Here is a 20,670-nt window from a genome sequence, read left to right on the forward strand (position 1 = left end):
TTCATATAAGGATATTAATTATATATAATATCAGATACCTTGTGAAAAAAGTGCTGAAATGTCTGGTATTTATATTTATGTATGTACCTGCCATATATTATAATTATGTACAAATTAATATTGAGGGAGATATTGATTGGTGTTAACTTAATGCTTGTATAATGGAATATGAACAGTTTGTTTTGAGTTTGATACAGCAGTATACATACTACTACAGTGTATTTCCTTATGACATAAGTGTAGCTCTTCACTCCTGTTACGTTAGAAATCATTCCATACTGTGTGGGATTTTATTTCAATACTGAGTTCAAATTGTGCTGTTGATCGTTATAAAACTATGATATTACAGATAGAAGTATTTAATTGTTGACTGGAAAGTGCATTTTATTATAGTAATTTTCATTGACTGACAGTATTATAAATTGTATTAAATGAATCTTCGACAATTCAAGGATTAAACCTTTTATTAGATAAAAACACTTCGTACACAACAATGAAATCTCTATATTTACATTTCCATTGTATTACTAGTAGATGAAGCTATACAAACACAATGTCAATTTGGGATATTATGCATATGACTTGTGCTAGAATCCATAGTAAGAACTTTATGTCCAAAAGTTGATGGCTTTTTGAAAAATGAATCATAGAACACATTGTAAAAAAAATGTAAAATACATTATCAGTTTTGCAAGACATAATAATAAGAAAATGAAAATAAAAAACATACAACTTAACATTATTATATATGGGTCTTGTTAAATTCAACACAATTAAAAAACAGTTGTCAGCAAGCTATATACTGAAATAATGATATTTTTAAAAAACACGAAAATGCATGATGCTATGAGGTAATTTATCTTGAAATTATCATAAAAAATGGTAACCGTTAAAAGCGTAAATATTAGTTATTATTTCCACTTTCTGTAGTTGCATCAAAGTGTTTATTTGTATGTACATCGGGGTACTAGTAAGTACATAAACTCTGTGCGTGTTAATCCTGCACAATAACATTTTATTTATAATTTTTATTATAAAATAGACCAATCATGAACTATAAAAGATAATTCTTCTAGTAACAATGTTTTCTAAAAGCTTGTTATATTGTTCTGTCTTAACTTATTAATCATGCTGTGAGCGTAAATAAATGTTACATTTCACATTTATATTGTTATAGTTGTTATTTCAATTTCTATTTAGATTTTCATTGCAAGGAAAACCTGTAGATCATAGAGAGAAAAAGTGAGGACTTATGATCAGTTCCTGTCTGCTGCCCTATCTACTTGAGCTTTGAGTTTGCTACAGGGAGGTCCAGTGTTAATGGTAAAAAGTTGGTACACTTTAACCATTTGGTTTATTCAGCCAAGATTTGTAGCGTAATAGAATGTCAGTCACCTTAAATATCAACCAGTGCAACCAAAAGTTGGAGGACTAGTGGCATAGTTGGCTAATATTAGGACATTTTGATCACACAATCATTGATATATAGAGTCGGGGGATAGTGGTAGAGATCTAAACAAACACTGCGACCTACGAATATAGTGGTAAAATGTCGGATCAATGCAGCCTAGAAGTAGGTAGACGGTTATTATGGTAGCACATTATTTACCTCAACGAATTGTCCTTTGCGACCTCATCTTTAGCCATGTATTTAACATTTATGCTGAACATGGATCATAATAACTCAATCACTTTAAAAAAAATAGTAAATCTCTATTTACATTAGCTGCCCCAGTGAATCGAGGATAGTTCTTTTGAAAGAAAATTACGTTTAGATAAAAAGAAGCAATACCTAAACTACATTTAGTAAGCATCGTATCGCAGTACTGAAGACACTTCTAAGGATTTTTGTGTTTTGTATAAATTACACAAGCATTCTACAACTTCAGTATCAGAGGTTCAAAACAGTGTGCCACTTTGGGTAGTTAATGCATCACATTTGGCACAAGAGTTGGCACAGTAATAATGATAATAAAAGAAAATAAATGACTGGTACATCTATTTCCAAGAACCGTTGCTGCAGGAAGGCACATTTGTTGTACAAATTAATGAACATTTGTTACAACTATTACACAATTCATTGCGAATTCAAATGTTTCTTTTACCCTTTTGTAGTAGCATTAAGATGGCTTCGTTTTTGTATTCAGAAGAAGAATACCACTTTTGAAACCATTAAAGTTTTCGCGTGGGGCATTCAGAAAAAATAATCCCACTCCTGGACACAAATTGCTGACGTTGAAACTAATCACCATCTCTATTTAACCTTTGCTGGTGTGTCGACCAACAACTACAAACCAATTTGACATGTCAATAGTCCATCCTAGTACTATTCTATATACCTAGTCTGTATACTTTAAAATCATTCTGAAAAAAAAACCCACAAAAAACCGGTACGCTAGGTTAGTCATCTAAGTTATATGTTGATGGAACAAATACACGTGCTTAATCAATGTGTACAACATTGCCCATGTCCTCTTGAATGGAGAGGAGTCTGAACGAATACTTTGTCTAAAGTTATAGATCAGTCGTTGAATGAAAATTTCTTTTTAAAACTTGTCACAGTCTGTCCTCAAGCAACATTGAAATGTCTCCATAGCACATCAATGGACATCCAGATGGACACTTATCATTACGTAATCATAACAATTAACATTCGGTGACTAAATACTTCTAGTGGTAAATATGCGTTAAAGTTTACTAGAAGTGTTCCTTGAATCAAGTTGAACGCAAATTATGATCGCACAATGAAGTCATCGGAGTTTAATTCAGCATTTTACCTATATCGCAGAAGTATATATAAGAGTTTGAATCCAGCATTGTGCCATTTCACAGAAGTTTGAATTCAGCAGCATGTTTTCCAATCTTACATGAGATTGAATCCAGCATTGTGCCATTTCACAGAAGTTTGAATTCAGCAGCATGTTTTCCAATCTTACATGAGATTGAATCCAGCATTGTACCATTTCACAGAAGTTTAATTCAGCAGCATGTTTTCCAATTTTACAGGAGTTTGAATCCAGCATTGTACCCTTTCACAGAAGTTTAAAGTCAGCGTGACATGGTTTCTTTGACTTCACCTCCATGGCGGTGACTTTGAGCTCCGTATCGCCAAAGTCATAAACTACAAGCATGGCTCTTTCGTCTTCCGTGGGATCAGGGACCTCGATATCCATTTCACCAAGTTGCTGGCAGTTATCATCGTCTGTGTACTCCGGTGATTCTTCGGGAGAGTGAAAGATTTTCAGCTGCATGCTCGATTGACACGGCACCGTTGTGCTATATGAACAGATCTCCTGGTGGTGCACGGGAACGGATGTCCCCGCCTTCATGAAACTAGAAAACACGTCATTACACCTGTCTATTCCGCTAATTCGACATTTTTTATCATTTCTGTGTTTCATAACATCAAAATCTGGAACAATGCGCACTCCGTATGAGTATCGTATGATTCTCGAAGCGATTGTTTCTGGTTTGTGTCCAAAAATAACGGCACCTTTCAACACTGCCAAACCAGCTTCATTTGGAATGATGACTCTCTTGTCTGCAAACGCCTTCTTGATGGCCGCCTGCACCAGGGGTGATTCAGAGAATCCACCGACAAGAAGAAGTATGGAAACTCCTGCCGTTTCTCGTCTTCCAAGGATGTCTTTAAGATGCTTCACTATGTCTTTGATGACTTCGCCGAAGAATACTTCCTTCATCATATCGGCGTCAATCCTGAGTTTGTCGCCGAGAAGAGAAATCTTTTTCGCTGCCGGACTGTTTGCCAGTGCCTCCTGGAACGTCTCCCCGTCGTCCGCAATCACTGTGTTGATGCCAACTATAGGGATAGTTATGTTGACCTTGCCTTCCTTTTCCGGAGTGACGGTTCTCTTCACAGTCTCGAATTCCCGGTACAGGTCCAAGTAGCTTCCCGGGTATTGTTCCGATAGTTCTGTCATCGCTGGCCTTCCTAGCACCTTAATGAACGCCGAATGGATGAATTTGGCGTCGACTGCGGTACCACCACATGCCCCTCCACTAGCCTTATACAGCTCCCTCAGTTTACCGCCATCCAACTTCTCGTGTACCGTGATGTCGGCTGTTCCACCTGTAGGATTCCGAATGATAAAAGGAAAAAGTGTCATTTACGAATTTACGCTCCTTGAAGCTATGGTGCAAATTTTTCACAGGAGATATTATTAACGTTTATGGTAAGCATCGTACGAAAATAATCCGACATATTCTTTCGTAGGCAAAAGTTTGAATCTAATCAGAACATACAATTAAGTCCCCTAGCATTAAAACAGGTTTCTCACCATATTGTGAAGAAAAGACAGACATAATGTTCCCATACAAGTAAAAGTACCGGGTAATTATCATCGAATTAAAATAAAGGCGCTTGTGTCGAAACATAGGAAGTTTAGTATTTAGATACATACCTCCCAGGTCGATTACCATATATTTTGTGCCAGTCTTAGTGACGGAGAAGCCTGGTTCTGCCCCGGTCAACTTGTCAAGTGGAAGGTGTTGACAGTACAAAGACGCTGCTTCTGGTTCCAATGCAATCTTCAATTGCTGTCCAGGTATACCGGCCTTATGAAATAATGTATAAATCGATATACATGAATACCGGTATAGGATGCATTCGTAATTCAGATAAGTTAAAACCAAATCAAAACAAACCAAAACAACACCAAACAAAAAGCACACCTATTGCTGTTGTAAAAAAAATCATTACATGCATTCGTTGTATTTTCGTGATGTTTTGTTCTCATTGATTTCATAACAAAAGAATTTAGTATCATATACCGATCAACCGCCTTCATTTACCATCCTCAATAACTACTATATATTTCCTACCTGTTCAGCTGCTGAGCGCATGAACTGCTTTGCGGCGTCGGACCATATGGCCGGTACTGTCAGTACCCACTGGATTTCGTTAGGGTTGATACCGGTACTCTGGTTCTCCAGCGTCTTCATCAGGTGGCTCTTTAGGGCACTGATAGACTTCGCAAACACGTCCAATGCGTTAAGGCGTTTTCCAGTGACGTCCGCAAGTAAGGTAGATTTCGATAAGCTCTAAAATAGACCATCAGTTGACACTTTAAAAAAAATCATAGCATTACCATCATGATACCATGGAAAAAGTTAAACGATAGTATCAACTCCCTGTTTTGGTTGTAGACAGAATACAGCTGGTAACTACGGTCGACGTGTTTGCTTGGCTTAATGGACTGTGTGTACGCTAATGTATACACAGTAAGAAGAGAAAATGTAAATATTCTCTAATGAAGTCTTCTTAACAATTATTAATTTAGATTGTGAAAAGTGCATAAAATGTACATGATTTGAAAAGGGGGTTATTTATCTTATTAGAGAGGAATCATCAAGTTGAAATGTGTAAAATTATTATGATGAAGAGGCAGACGTGTGTGTTTTAAAATAAGGTAAACTTACAGAATTTTCATGTAGCTTCATTTTGAATCGCTGGAAGTAATAGTAGTCTGCTTCATTCTCGTCTAGGACGATGTCTGAGTACATATTCTCAGCCTCATATCCAAACGATACCAACTCCTTATTTTTGTCCAGCAGAAGACATGTTGGTGTTTTGAGGGACAACAGAGACCTTCCCCCGGCCACCCATGCCTGGTTAGAGTGAATCTTTAGAGGATTGTCTTTGAACTCAGCTGTGGTAGAGAAGGCATACCCGGAGAAGGTCGTCCCGAAGTCTATGGCAGCCACCATAAGTTTGTTGGAGTCCATTGCCTTGTAAGTAACATTAATTTTGCGATATGACAATTGTTCTACAGAATCATTGTTCAGTGGCAGCATTATACATACAGCTTTTGTTTTGAGGACTGTGAGATCACTCTCTTCTTTAAGAAAGAGCTGTTTTCAGTTAGCATATTTACGTAGATGTTGCCATTTATTTCATGAATACATTAAATGACATGTTCCTCACCCTCGATAATCCACAAGTTACTAACACTGTCGTTATTTCCACCTCTGGACTACGTCATAGTTAAATTGACACTGAAGGTTCAGCGACGTAACAGGTAGTTTGGTCCAATGAATGTACTAACGATACACTCTGGTTTTGGAAGTCTGTAGTATTAAAAGAAAGGCTCCGCAAACGAGTAATTGGTAAACATTTACTATTTCATGAAATGTCTTCTGATTTACTATGACAGTGCAATGGTGGAGAGAACCACAGTATCAAGGATATATTTTACTATAAAGTTTTTTAAGTGGGCAAATGAGAATGTGAAGTGATTGAAATGGTTATAATAGTGTAGACAATACTGATTTCCTGAAAAGCTATAACTGTAATATAACTGTAAACACAATGTAATTAGAATAAATAATGTAAATAAATCAAGATATATAGAAAACATTTCTAACGAGTTAAAGGCCCATTACCTTTTCGAAATAATATAAAGTTTCTTTAGAACGTAAGACAATTTATGTCGATGGCATAAAATGAGGTTACAACACTAAATAATTAATTTTCTCTTTGTTTCTGGCTTTCTGATTGGCCTATTCATTTTTTTTCATTCCACGATGAAAAAAAAAATCCGAGAATGGCGCGGAAACCCGACGTTATCGTGACGTCACAGTAGAAACATTGACGATGTGTATTGATTTGGAAAAATATAATCCTTGTAAAAAAATCAATTGAATCGTACGTGTGAACGTATTTTATTTTATAAAGTAGTCTGGAAAATTAATTATAAGCATTGAAGTCACTATTTTTTAATTTCATCGGGTTAGGAAATAAATTTTGTTTGCAAACTTTTGTGAGAATCCGCTACGCGGATTCACACAGTTTGCAAACAAAATTTCTTTCATACCCTGATGAAATTAAAAAATAGCGATTTCAATGCTTAAATAAATGCAAAATTTCCTGCGTAATCTGTGTTAACAGTGAAGGTTCTTTCCACCGTTTGGCAGTCTGGCGCAGCGATACTCAACTAGTAAGGCGACGGCGTTATGAAAACTATCGTTTATTTTAATTAAAGATGCTCCACCGCCGACATAGCATAAATGATATTCATCATTTGAACAATAATTGGTATATAATCGTGTACATGTATGTGTAATTAACACAAAAATAATATAAAATAATTCATTTCGCCTTTGGTGCATGCGCAATCAATACTTCATTCCATATAGGATATAGTGACACGGAATTTTTATGCAAATGTGTTTTGGATAGGTCTGTAATCTATCGTAATGGCGAAGGACAAATTATTTATCCAGAAAAGTCTTTTTTATTTAATCTTATCGATACTTGCAGTTTTATACTGTATATGTATGCTGTTATATATGTATCACTTTTTAGGTATACTTGTCTATCTATCGGGCGTAACCTTAGGTGTTACTGTTTATGTATGCTGTTATATATGTATCACTTTTTAGGTATACTTGTCTATCTATCGGGCGTAACCTTAGGTGTTACTGTTGACTGGTAGATTGAAGTGTTGTTTGTAAATTGACAAAATATGCAAAAAAATATACGCTTAAGTTTAGCAAAATATCGTTCAATTTTGGCATATAAATAGGTGTTCCAGTTGATACCAAATATAAATTTCAATGTTATCTAAACATAGTGGGAATGTTGTTTTAAAGACTATATGTTAAATTTAGGAGTATAAGTGTATTTCTTTTAATCTGTATGTTTTGCCCTTCATACAGAGGTTGATCATTTTTCTCAAAAGTAGTCTCCGGTTCATGTTCAGTGTTCCTAAAAGTATATATGCCTTTCTTTATTCCATATTTGCATGGTGTAGTTTAATTACTTAAGAAGTGATATATAGGCATACAGCATATCACTAGTTTAAACAGGGTCTGAAACATTAAAATTATTAACATTGATACACATTAATCGTCAGTCAAAACATATGTGTTTTAGTGTTATATTTAAATATATAGTGTTATATTCAATAAATATTCATTTTTGTGTGAAAATTCATCATTATTATCAATAACAATCATTATTATGATTTGAGTTAAGCAAACCATGCTTGAATTATGTGTCACAATACCATTATAATATGTGTTGCAGTGTATTTGACTTGTTAGCTTAACACTGATTTATAACAACTAGTTTGTGATATTTTTGTCCATCGCGTACAAAAATACAAAATGACAATTAATTTCCAAGTAACTGATTTTCCTTTACATTTAAACTAACCAATTATTGTATATTGAACAACCTGGAAGACCTATTATTTGGCTCTGCATGCCCAGGCAGGAATTAGGAAGAAAGATTATGGACGACATATAGTTACGATAAACCATTTTTTCTCTCAAAGTAGGGTTTAACACTTATTTATTGTATACATTAGTGGTTTCTTGCAATGTTACAAGCTATTTAACTGTTGTGTTGGTAAAACCTACTACCCAGTCATGTTATTTGTAAAAAACATTGTTGCTACTTTCGGTTTAGGCATAAGTATCATAGCGGATTGTTTATGAAAGGGTAATAAGATTAGATTGCTCGTTATTGTTTGCATAATTATTCAATAAGTAGAAATGTGTGATATTTGTCATTTTACAACATGGATACCAAAAACCGTTACCGATTTATGACGATGCTTTCCTCTTCAAAACCCGGTTTTCCACCCAGGAAGTAAAACGACTTATCACGATAACTACCTGTAGCAATGGCGGGGTGTAATGTATATTCTAAGAAGTTACGAGAAACTATATTCCAGGAAACATATTGATTGTAATTATCATGTTTTAAGGGTGAGGGTTGGCAGTGTTCCACCAATGTTATCAATGTTGTTGTTACTCTTCCGATTTTAAATATATTTTACGTCTTGTCAGCTTCAAGATAATAATTGCCTTAAGGTACTAACGATTATAATATAACCAGTGACTTCATCACTAGAGATGTATTCCTTAAGGATGTACTCCTCTGAGAAGTCAAAATTTTCTTGTATTAAACTTTTTTCCTTATATAGATTTTTGGAAATAGGAGTTTATGCCATAAATTAAATGGAAGAAAAAACATAGGTCCGTGTGCTCGTTTTTGAGCTATTGTCACTCAAAAATACCTAGTTGACAAAATATTGGATTATATGAGAATTTTGCCGTTTTGACCTAGTTGACAAAATATTGGATTTTATGAGAATTTTGCCGTTTTGACCATATACACAAGAGATTAAAGCCATAATTTCCTAATGAAGTGATTGATATGTATGGATGTCTGTAAAATTTATTTTCCAGTAGTCTTCTTTAAAATTAAACCAGTTTTGATAAATAAGACTAATATTTTTTCTCAGAATAACAACATATGCTACCCCTACCCCGTAATTTTGAGCTACAAAAGGCACCAATTTAAGCTATTTTTGCCAAATTTAATCCATAAAGTAAAAGTTCTGGTATTAAACTTTTGTTAATATTTTGCATATAAACATGGAAAGGGTTGTTCTTTCTAAATCAGGCAGGAAATGGGGGGTCCGTGTGCTTACTTTTTTGCCCACTTTGAATATTTGTTGGGTTTTTTTCCAGTATTTTAGAGTAATTAAAAGTGCTATTAATAATTAAATGTAAAAATAAAGTGACAAAAGTGTATCATTTCACACATTAATGCTCAACATTTTAACTACCATGAACCCAGTAAAGATTTACAGCAAAAATTAGCTCGATACAGCTAAAAATACTGGCACAGTGATGATTTAAGTAAAAACAATTTCAGTAAAAAATGGTAAAACTGTGGCTCTACTCAAAGCAAAAAAAGACACAATTTCAAAATGGCCGCCAAATGGGCCATTTCTTAAAATTCCCGTATGAAAAAAAAATCTACTAAAAATAGAAATGTAATCTTTTGACAAAATTTGCAACTGGCAACTTGCTACAGAATACAGATATTGATAGATTTTATTTGAAAATCTCATAACTTCTTTGAAATACATTGTATGTCGAAACGAAACTTCAACGGGACTGAAACCTCAGAAGAATACATCCTTAAGTCATATAAGGTTTTCCAAAATATTTGTTTATTATATTATTGTTGATTCACGTTTAACTTCTTATGATACATGTTGACTAGTTTGTAAGATATTTATAACAGGACGACCACTGTATACAATTACAAAGGACTACATATGGTTTGGGCCTTTTTTGATCCCAAATCCATGGATTTTTCAAAACTGTTATTTCGTGATTAATTGGTTTTTTTAAAGATGCTCCACCGCCGACAGAGCACAAATGATATTCATCATTTGAACAGTGATTGGTGTTTAATCGTGTATATATATGCCTAATTAACACAAAAAATAACATAAAATAATTTATTTCGCCTTTGATGCATGGGGAATCATTACTTTATTCCATATAGGATATAGTGCAACGGAATTTTTTTCGGGATGCAATTAATTCTTTTTCATATTTTTAACTTGAAGTAAAATTAGAAGCTCAAACTTTCTGTCTCTCATTTCTCTACTCACTCCCTTTACCGGATATACTCACTCCCTTTACCGGATATTCTATTTTTTCTCTAAGCTTTCTCGCTCATCTACAGCAGTTCTACTTGCCACGCGCCCACGATTGTCTCGCCTGCCTCCACATCCTCTCTATTCTCAAACTCCCACTTCCTGTCTTTTCCCCCTGCTTTTTTTTTCTGCTCACTCTCGCTGTCTTTTTTCTCTTACCCTCTCTCGTTCTGTTTTTTTTCCTCCCCTTCCCCCTATCGCTTTATGTATTTTTCTCTCTCTCACCCTCTCTCTGTATTTCTCTCTATCTTTCTGTATTTTCTCTCCACGTTGCTCCTTACTCTCACTACCCTCCTCTCTATCTCGATTCTCCTTTCTTTCTCTCTATCTCCGTCAGAAACAATTACTGTTAGAAACAATGAGACTTGTTATTGTGAAAGAAAAATATATATATATATATATATATATATATACATATGCTATATACCATTGTCGCATTGGGACCATATATGCATAGAGAATGACATTATAGTCCTGAGTGCTAAAAAAAAAAAAAAAAAAAAAAAAGCTCAAACTTTTCAATTGTGGTAATGGTGTAAATTAAGTATTTTTTGTAACTAAAGAAAAATACTAAATCGTCTTCTCCTGTTTTTGATGGTGAAAAAAATACCATTTGTCAGCGGTGGAGCATCTTTAAATATTTAGTACATCTTTTATTCAACAATAATGACTGTTTTCTAATTATGCAGCTGTAGTTGCCATGGTAGCCATCCAAAATATGCATAAATTATGAAAATGTGGAAATCTAGACATTTTTGTCTATGGAACTATACATCGCATCCTTGAACAAACTTAATATTTACTGAGGATATGTATGCACTTCCAATATATCTTTAGGAGAAATATTAAGTGTATTCAAGGATACATTCTATGGTTTCTTAAAGCAGAAAATGGCCAAAATTGTCAAAATTGCAACATTTTCATAATCTATGTATATTTCGAGTGGTGACCATGGCACCTGAAACTACAAAATTAGAGAACTTCTTTTTGATTAAAGTAGGGATGTACTAAATACACGTTTTTCAAATCCGACAATATAAATACTAATTAACAGTTTTGAAAATTTGACGGATTTGGAGGTAAAAAAAACCCAAATTATTATTAATTTTTAATGTTGGTTTAATAAATTACATATTTAAAGGATATTTAGACTTGGTTCAAACTCTTGTGAATAAAATATCCCATTGTTTTTTATTTCTTATTCATTTTCGTCTATACTGCCCATGTGGGGTACGGATTTGCACTGCAGGGATGGAGTTCGATAATGTTAACCAACATATTTTCATCACTGAATATATATTTTGCATATTTTGCAAATAACGCATGTCAACTATAGATCGCGAAAATACATCGTACTAGATATAAAAACGCGAAATTACGTCGCTGTAAAAGTAAGCTTATTTACATTCAGCTCTCTATTCTACTCTATTTTATTTTACAGGTGATTTAAATTGTATGGATGGGAAAAAAATCGTCTATGAAGGTTGAAGTGATATGCAGCAGAAATGTTTAGGAATAAATATTTTTCTAATCATGCATTAGTACATCTTGTGATTATATTTTAGAAGACTTTTATTGGAATTTCAAGATTGATTTTAATACTCGACAAGATAATTTATATCTTTTAAGATTAAATTATAGTGTCGAAATTAATTTGTTTATAAGCAAGACGAACTCACTGTTAATACCATGTATCCATCATTTGTTGTACTATATTTTTCTTAACCATTAGTCTAAGTGCAATAAAACCAAAACACAAAGTAATGATCCATACATTATTGAGTAGTGATACAATTATACCATGATATTATCACATATCGAATAATAAATACCGACAGACTGGAAGACCCAATATTTGACTCCGCGTGCCCAAACAGGAATTAGATCGACTAGCTAAGGATGATTTAGTTACGATAAACTATTTTGTGTTCTTAAAATAGGGTTAAATAGGATCAATTTTAAGTTATATATGTATTTGTAATTATGAGTAAAGATATACGCTACTTAGTTGCTGCGTGGGTAAATCTTAATACACAACCATATAGTTTGTTAAATATGTTGCCTCATTGGGTTTAAGTATCATGGGAGTTTTGTTCATATGATCAGATTGATCATTAATGCATGCATACGGATTCAATAACATGACATATCATACCATTGTCGGAAACCCACGAACCACAGCTCTATCGTATATGATAATCAATAGAGTGATACTCGTTGGTTTGCGACAATGACAGATAAGACATAAATAGGCTAAATTAATTTGTCTTCTTCATGTTTGTTTTTGAAATTACATTAGTATGTCTGAATGTCATGCATTTGTGAATGTAAGCCGTGTCTTTCATGCGTGAAGAACTTTTGAATATCTTAAACAGAAGTTGTAAGCCATAGAAAAATATACTTCCGTACGGTTCAGTAATTTCTTTCTTTTAATTAAGAGACACTGTACTGAGTTTCTTTGTATCATTTTTTGAAGATTATATCACAGGTATAACTTCCATGTTTACGATACATTCAAAATCCTGTGATGTGTCCCTGAATGCTGAATGTTTTGTTTCAATAAATGATTCGCGGGTATCTAAACTGTGAGTATTTTACAGAAATTTTCAATTTATGTAGATAATGATTATAATGAAGCACAGACGCTTTCAATGTGCCGTAAAATAGGTTGAATCGGTAATCAGGAGTGGGAGTAGTTTCCCCTTTTGCATACTTCTCTATGATGCTATCATGAGTATTAATTGTTTTCTTTACATAACATAATGTTTGCAAATTAATTTTGAAGTAATAAGCCTATAATTAACAACATTTGAGTGATGAGTGTTAAATGAAAAACCCTCCTAACGAGAGGTGTCAATGTGTCAAAATTGAATATATCATTTATTGAATAAACCTTTTGTTGTCAAAAAACAAACAACAACAAAAACAGCATTTTGGCTAGTACACTGCTTTATCATTTACTGATATTAGTGCAGTTATAGCAATAGGTCAAATCAGCAAATCCAAAACTGATGTTGAAATACAATTAACTAATTAATACATTCTGCTATTTTGTACGCCTTTCCAACTACTTTTATATTGATTTTTCAACAACTAAATAAATTATTTCTTTATATCATTTTTTAAAGATCACATTAATTTCCCTTTCACGGCAGTCATGTTTTGATAGTAGATTTAATATTCCGTAACTGTCGCTGTTGTGTCTTGACAATTTAATTATATCTCCGATGACCTTAAGTTTGAAGTCTACAGGGGTCGGGGTTTTTTATTAGTGATTCCTGCTTTCCTCTGGTTCCTGCATCACCAAGGCTTTTAAAACAAGAATAAATGAATGAATGGAAAAATCAATCAAACAAAATCACTATTCCACAAACATGTCATGACTTCTTTTAGAATTAAATTGGTTATTTGGTTTTGACCTAATGGTATCTTAATTTTGATAGCTAGATGAAGTACTTATTAATTCACCTATTTAATGAATTAATATTCCCTAGAGAATTGTAGACATATGCATAGGAAAGAGGTCAAAATTTAGTATTCACTACATCAATATTCTGGTCTTCATTTTCGTTTACTCTTTTTTCACTTGAAATACATTTTTATTAGCCTTTTTCAAAGTATACAAAGACAAAACACAAAAAGAATCATCTCTTTCACTCTCACTTTCTCACTTATATATCTGGTATATTTTGAAAGCCTTGGTTTCAGTCACCAGTAGACATTTTGAAAAAAAGTTAATACACAAAATGTTTTAAGTTGTTATTCGCCCGACACCAAATTATCTTTAAATTCACCATTAAAAGACTCAATTAAGTATAAAAAATACCTTTTCAATTTTAATTTCAGCGGGTACTGGGGAATAAAAAAACCATCATTCAGTCAAAAGAAAAGCTAATAAACTAAGTACAAGTGCGGTTGCTAAACTTTCTTAAATATAAAACCTTTAAATGGCTACCAGCACCGACGCGATTTCGAAATAGAAAAATGATATTGATTATGAAATATGAAAGCTCTTTCATTTTCCATTTTATTGATTTTAGGAAAAGATTAACTTTTATGCCAAATCGGTCACCTTACAAAAGATATTGATGTTTGCTTGAAAGTTTTGTTTTTGAAAAACTATTTTTTTTTGGTAAATGGAACAGTGTTTCGTTGGACTGCCAATTCGTAAAATGACGGCCATGTATTCATCTGAACTTTAGAACGCGATAGTCTATAGTCCCGGCTTGTCGATATACACTCATATTGCGAGTCGCACTACCTTCGTAGTTTCAAAATAAGTCAAACCTGCCTATAAATACCAAACAATGGATGAAGAAAACAATGTCTATAAGAAAGTGATCATTTTACACAGATCACTTTGTTTTGAAATTAACCATTTTAGATCGACCCTAAGAAAGTTGGTCTTATGAAGAAGGTGATCTTCATTCAGAGGTGCTCGCTAAATCAGGTATTACTGTAAGTTTAACTTTTAAAATAATTTCAAGTGCTCATAGCATGACCTTGAAAACGCTTGGAGAAATGTTAACCCGTATAAAAAAGACTGGTAATGTTTCAATGTCAACAGATCTTATTGATATCATGTTAGGCTTGGGGTACCGTCCGATTCTAGGACTGTTTGCTGTGTCCAATTGAGTTCGAAGCTAAGGGGAAATTGAATCATCCGAACATAGACAGATCAATAGACTAAGTTTAATTAGTGATATTGAAGGACCAATATTTACCGTTAGAAAATTGCTTCTACTCCAATTGCTCCACTTTATTGATGTATAGAATCGGTTCTGGTATTGGCGGCATGACGACTGTAAATTAGCAAGGTTTTAGTGACATGGGACAGTGCAAATAAGCCGTGTGTGGACAAATTATAGAGTGCTAATATTTAATATTTTAACGCTTTATGAGCACATGTAGTGAGAATATAGTGACTGCTGTATTAAAATCACCAAAATCATTAGATTGTATTAAGGCAAATAACTTTCTGGGCATTAAATTGGTCGTGTGTAGACAAATTTTTTGTCTTTGCTAGTTCCTTTGTATGAGTACCTGGTTGTACGTCGTACATAATGCAGGTCATGTATAACTACATGTAACTAGAAAATAGACTATGGACCGAGTCTCAGGTTTTGTAGTCTCTAAAAATATAAATAGAAATGTAGTTCAATGATGGTAGTAAAGATACAAAGCGTGGCTATGGAATCTGAAATTCATACAAAGAAACGATTTTAATGTCAATAATTAAAATCAAAGAGCTTCGAAGATATCTAGAAATACAATTGATAACATATATTTTGTATTCTGAGCTGTTTTGCCAAGAGGAATTCAGTTTAAATTGATTTTTTAACGAAAAATATCCTTATTCTGTAGATATGATTGAATGTGGATTTAACGCATTAACCACGATTGGAAAAAACAATGGTTTAACAAGTTCTGCTTTTGGGTGATAAAATCCCAGATGTTTTAGAATTCGCGTTTAAGTACACCTTTGACAATACTAATCATATCCAATTGAACTGAAACCTAGTAAAGTTACGTGTTGCATCATCCGGAACACACAGAGTAATAATGATGAAAATATTTTACCAGGTTGTTATGTTTTAGGGGGGTAAAAATCCAGAATTTTGTGTTAGTCTCCTTTTTGACAAAGTTTATTCGAAGCTAATTGAGACCACTTTGCATTAAATCAATCTTACGACGAAAGATTTTGTCCTATTTTTATTTTAAACGGACTTGCAAACATGGATAGGCGAGCTATTTGTTTAACGGAAATCTTATCAACTAAACTAACTTTCCTTTTCTTCGTTGATATTGCATTACCTTTGGGATTCATCAGAGGCCTCGAGGTTAGCCCTGTGGCGAAGGCTTTGAATTATCTCGCCTTTTTCAAGACTACATAATTTTTTTCCAACGGGGCAAATCGTATACCTATTGTCATTCTTAAATGACCTATTGAAACATACTGCACGATGACCTCGACGTACTGCTGCATTGGGATAGCTCGAAAAAAGCAGAATTTCCTCTGTTCTCACTCTCACGAGGTTCTAAAGAAAATCATACCACCGACTTCCAAAAGTGACTTGCTATCACCACTCATATTCATTTCGTACACAGGAAGGGTTATCCCTAAATGGCCAAACGCGTTGATAAAAAAAAAGGACGCAAAACCAGCCAGTTTTCGTTATAATGGATAACAAAATATATCTGACAGAATTTTGTATTTGTGAAATAATAGCTATTGATTTATTGAGTTATGTATCCCCGAATATGTAGAAAATAACGAAGACACGAAATATTGTACATTGTATTTGCGAAGTGGTTTAAAGAATATTTTATCAGCGTTTTCTACTCTCTATGTTGGGTCTGTGTGACCGACATGTTTAAGGTACTCTAGAACTAGCTCTTCAACTCATAAAAACATTTCACGACCTACAGGGTACAATAGAGCGTCAGTGTCAGTTAAAGTCTATAGGTAGTTTTTTTTTACTTTATCATCAAATTCTGTCAATATAGCATAAAAGGACTCATTGCACGTATATATCAAACACTTTCTTTATGAAAGAAACAGCTTCTTTATGAAAGTTGATAAATAACCCTTGGCAATCTCTTTTACAGAGTTTATTAAACGAATTAAAATTGCATGTGTGAAAACAACATATGATAATATCATAAAGACAACTTAACGTAAAAAGCTGGTGTATTACATGTATATAAGAGTGACGTCAGATCCTACCCATGATCAATAGCGCACTGCCACATCCAACTTATCGGAGGTGTATAGCACGCACGTACACGGAACTGCTACCAAGAGCAACCCGTTCGTAAGTACTTTATCATTGTTATAACCAGATGTACATCACTTGTCTATAGTATCTGAAAGTATATAATTAGTATTTCCACAGAATAAGATTATATCTTTTCTTTTTATTTAAAAAAAAGTGAAACAAAATTGGATTATTAAATATTCAAGGCTTCCTATGGAAACATGTAATCTAATAAAATGATTTTCTAATTAGAAAATAATTTCATTGTAACGTGCATCTATATGACGAAAAATCATATCCAAAATCAAAAAATGATGCCATGCCGTGTAACATAAGATAGTGATCAATGTTGACATAGTATTACTTGTAAAGAGCTGCAAAAATGCAGACGTTTCCTGTATTCCCGTTTTATTTTCATAAACGATTCTTCATTACAAGAATAGATAACAACATATTAATAGCAAGATTATCTTAAAGATTATCTTAATACATTGTATATCATGTTTAAACTTCGAGGAAATGTGTATACATTGTACGGTAGTAACTGGATCTGAAGAAGTTGACGAGTTAATATATGTACTTATTTGGTTCCTTACCTACTTTCGACTTGCAAGTACAATTAAATATTAATGGAGCTACCAGCGGTTGTTGACTCCCTACGGTAGACAGTGCTACATGTGATAAACACATAAACTGTTCTGCTGCTTGGTATAATCGTGCATATCAATTGTGTACTGATACTTGCAGAAGAGAATATATAGAAATGCATGTCATACTGTGCAATTATGTAATCAAAAGAGGTATACTTCATACCATTTCTTTATCATATCACTTATTGTTTCCAGATTAATTTGTCTGTTATATCCCTAGCTACATTTGTAGAAAAGCAATGCACGCTACGCCTGTCCGACACCTGAAGTAAACCCTTACATTTTGCCGATATAATTGGTTTCCCCAACCTCAGGTTTATAATAAGTTGGTGGTGGTGGGGAGGGGAGGTAATTGTATTAGCAGGTCTTGCTACAATCTGGTGGAGAAACAGTGGCCATACGTACATCTTCCGCTAGGTCTTGTTCATCTTATTATCACACGGAAAGTGACAACAGTGGTACAATGAAATATTCCACTGTTTTATTTGTATTTTGATCAAATTAACATTTAAATCATTGAAGGTTCAATACTCTAAAACAATATTAAACTTATAACTCTGCAATCAGCTCTAAATTTTCGTCGTTGCATTTCATTTGCGTTCAATGTAACTACAATATATGTAAGATTATATAGAAAACTATTCAAAGAAATAAATATATAGATGTATTGGACGACAAAAGTATTTGAAATGTATATGAGGATGGGTTAGTGCTAAGTGGTGTATATTAGTATACTGAGTTAACACTATAGTAAATAAAGCCTTAACATGTTTTGACATATTAGGTGTCATATTTATCTTGTTTTGTAAACTAACGTAAAACATGATATATTTACACATGATATCGGTGATATCGTATATGTATAAAATTCAATGACTTTCGTTTCGTTCCTTGGATTCGTTGGATTCAACTGCAAATGCAGAGACGACTGGTTTGCTATAAATTGCAAGCTCGCTTTCCCATCAAATTTTCTTCTTTGTATGTTTGTGTGTGAATTTTATTAACCTTGTGTCATGATTTCTTCACAGCGAAATCATGCGGATCAATGTCGTTTTTATTACAAATGTGTTCTAACGAAAACTTTTCTCTTAATACAAAAATTTACGTTACATTCATTTCTATAATGTGAACAAAGCAATGAACCGCTCATAACTTAATAGTCAATCATTAATATTGTTGCATTTATCTATGTGGAAAACACGATCCTTTGTTTGATAAGGGCATAAGGTTTAACATTTTAAGCTAAATGTCATTAGAAATGAAATTACATAATCCATAAAACCAACCCGACCGTTGTGTATCATATTGCGTTATTTCTTGTGCATATCATAATTGGAAACGGAAACAGTACTTGGCTTGTGGTGCAGAGACCCTCGAGAGTGTTAATGACGACATGGTTCACGAACGCGAAGGACAGGCTGTCAAATGTCTTGTATAGCCATACAGTTTTAAAGCTGGGATACAATGCTACCACATTTTTAGATGTTCTAATACAATACTGTTCAGCGAGCATCATTCAATATGTTCTGTGTTTATTAACTAAAATCACTTAATCATTATATGACCTTGTTATGGTGTAAACTAATTATATTTCAAATTCAAGTTCTTTATGCATTCATGATAATTTTAACTTTCACTTGATTAAATATCTAGCTTAAAATTAGTGTCCTAATTAAAATAAAACTTAAATATAGTAAAGCCATTTTTCTCATGAATATGTAGGATCTAAAGATGTATATGCTTTTCTTTTTCAGAAAAAAATAAGGGTTTAGGGAATAGTTTTGATATCTAAGAGTAATGCGTGTTGGAAAGGGTTTTAAACTAAATTCTTTCAACGTTTTGCTGAATGGTTATTTTATCCAAAAGTAATGGCAAGGTGACAATTTCAGGTATAATCCGCAGTGTTACCTTTGTATGATGATAGGATGCTGAACGAGCCTTTTACATCTATAATATTACTCTTTGACATAGCCATTTGAACTATGAATGTACAATGTGGTAGGTCACAACTTAAAGTAAAACATATAAATGCCATAGTCTTTGAATGGCTGCTCCATCTTCAATATGGTTTATTATCCAATATCCGACAGTGGTCGATGAGTGCTCAAATTAAGATATGTATCAGTACCATGTAATTGAGCTTTTTAAAGTCATTCTGAGAAAATATAGTAGATGGTCAGTTGCCATATTACCCGACATTATTAGACTTTTAATGACATATTACCCGTCACCATTCGGTCTTATTTGCGTAGTGCAACATAGTGTATTCCGTCTTTGCACATTAGATATCCATTGTAACGTTCTTATTTTGTGAGCGAAATTCACGTTGTTTTCTCTAAGAATTATGACGTTACGCTCGCAAACAGATGACGCCATAATCAATACCTACATGCAGGGTCAGATAGCTCTGTAATATGCAAAGACAGACTAATGTCAATATCTAACCGTAAACTACCTTGTACTTTATCTTTGCGTATACAACATTCCGCATCATTGTTACTTTTGTCATATTTCCCGCCGTGCAATATTTATCAACTTGACTTCACAAACAGCTATTATAGAACATGTAACCATTATTCAGCTAAAAGTATTACATATTACTATGTTTAATTGCGTATTTTGGTATCCATATCCGGTCACTGGGTATATCATGTTTTGTTATTCATATCCAGTCACTGGGAATATCATGTTTTGTTACTCATATCTAGTCACTGGGTATATCATGGTTTATTATTCATATCCAGTCACTATGTATATCATGTTTTGTTATTCATATCC

The 20,670-nt window shown here is 33.4% G+C and overlaps 2 protein-coding genes across 4 annotated transcripts in view; one reads left to right on the top strand and one right to left on the bottom strand.

The window, feature by feature from the left end:
* Window positions 1–29: 29 nt before the first annotated feature.
* Window positions 30–8,688, bottom strand: LOC138315401 (heat shock 70 kDa protein 12A-like). 2 transcript variants are annotated; one of them, XM_069256401.1, is made up of 6 exons: window positions 8,565–8,659; window positions 5,945–6,087; window positions 5,440–5,748; window positions 4,843–5,061; window positions 4,422–4,575; window positions 30–4,090 (listed from the first exon to the last, which is right to left on the bottom strand). In XM_069256401.1, exons 3-6 carry the CDS (start codon window positions 5,743–5,745, stop codon window positions 3,033–3,035), a joined length of 1,737 nt encoding a protein of 578 aa, XP_069112502.1. In that variant the 5' UTR covers window positions 5,746–5,748; window positions 5,945–6,087; window positions 8,565–8,659; the 3' UTR covers window positions 30–3,032. The 2 variants fall into 2 exon arrangements, with proteins under 2 accessions (XP_069112502.1, XP_069112501.1); XM_069256400.1 differs by lacking the exon at window positions 5,945–6,087 and having other exon boundaries at window positions 8,565–8,688.
* Window positions 8,689–17,194: 8,506 nt separating this feature from the next.
* LOC138315402 (carbonic anhydrase 2-like) overlaps window positions 17,195–20,670 on the top strand; it is a 43,892-nt gene continuing 40,416 nt past the window's right edge. The window contains exon 1 of one of the 2 annotated variants that reach the window (XM_069256406.1): window positions 17,195–17,299. The gene's annotated coding sequence lies outside the window, so the exon portion shown is untranslated. The remainder of the gene's footprint in view (window positions 17,300–20,670) is intronic. The other variant, XM_069256408.1, reaches the window with a different exon arrangement.

This window comes from Argopecten irradians, chromosome 2 (genome assembly GCF_041381155.1).
Source record: "Argopecten irradians isolate NY chromosome 2, Ai_NY, whole genome shotgun sequence".
NCBI classification, from domain to species: domain Eukaryota; kingdom Metazoa; phylum Mollusca; class Bivalvia; order Pectinida; family Pectinidae; genus Argopecten; species Argopecten irradians.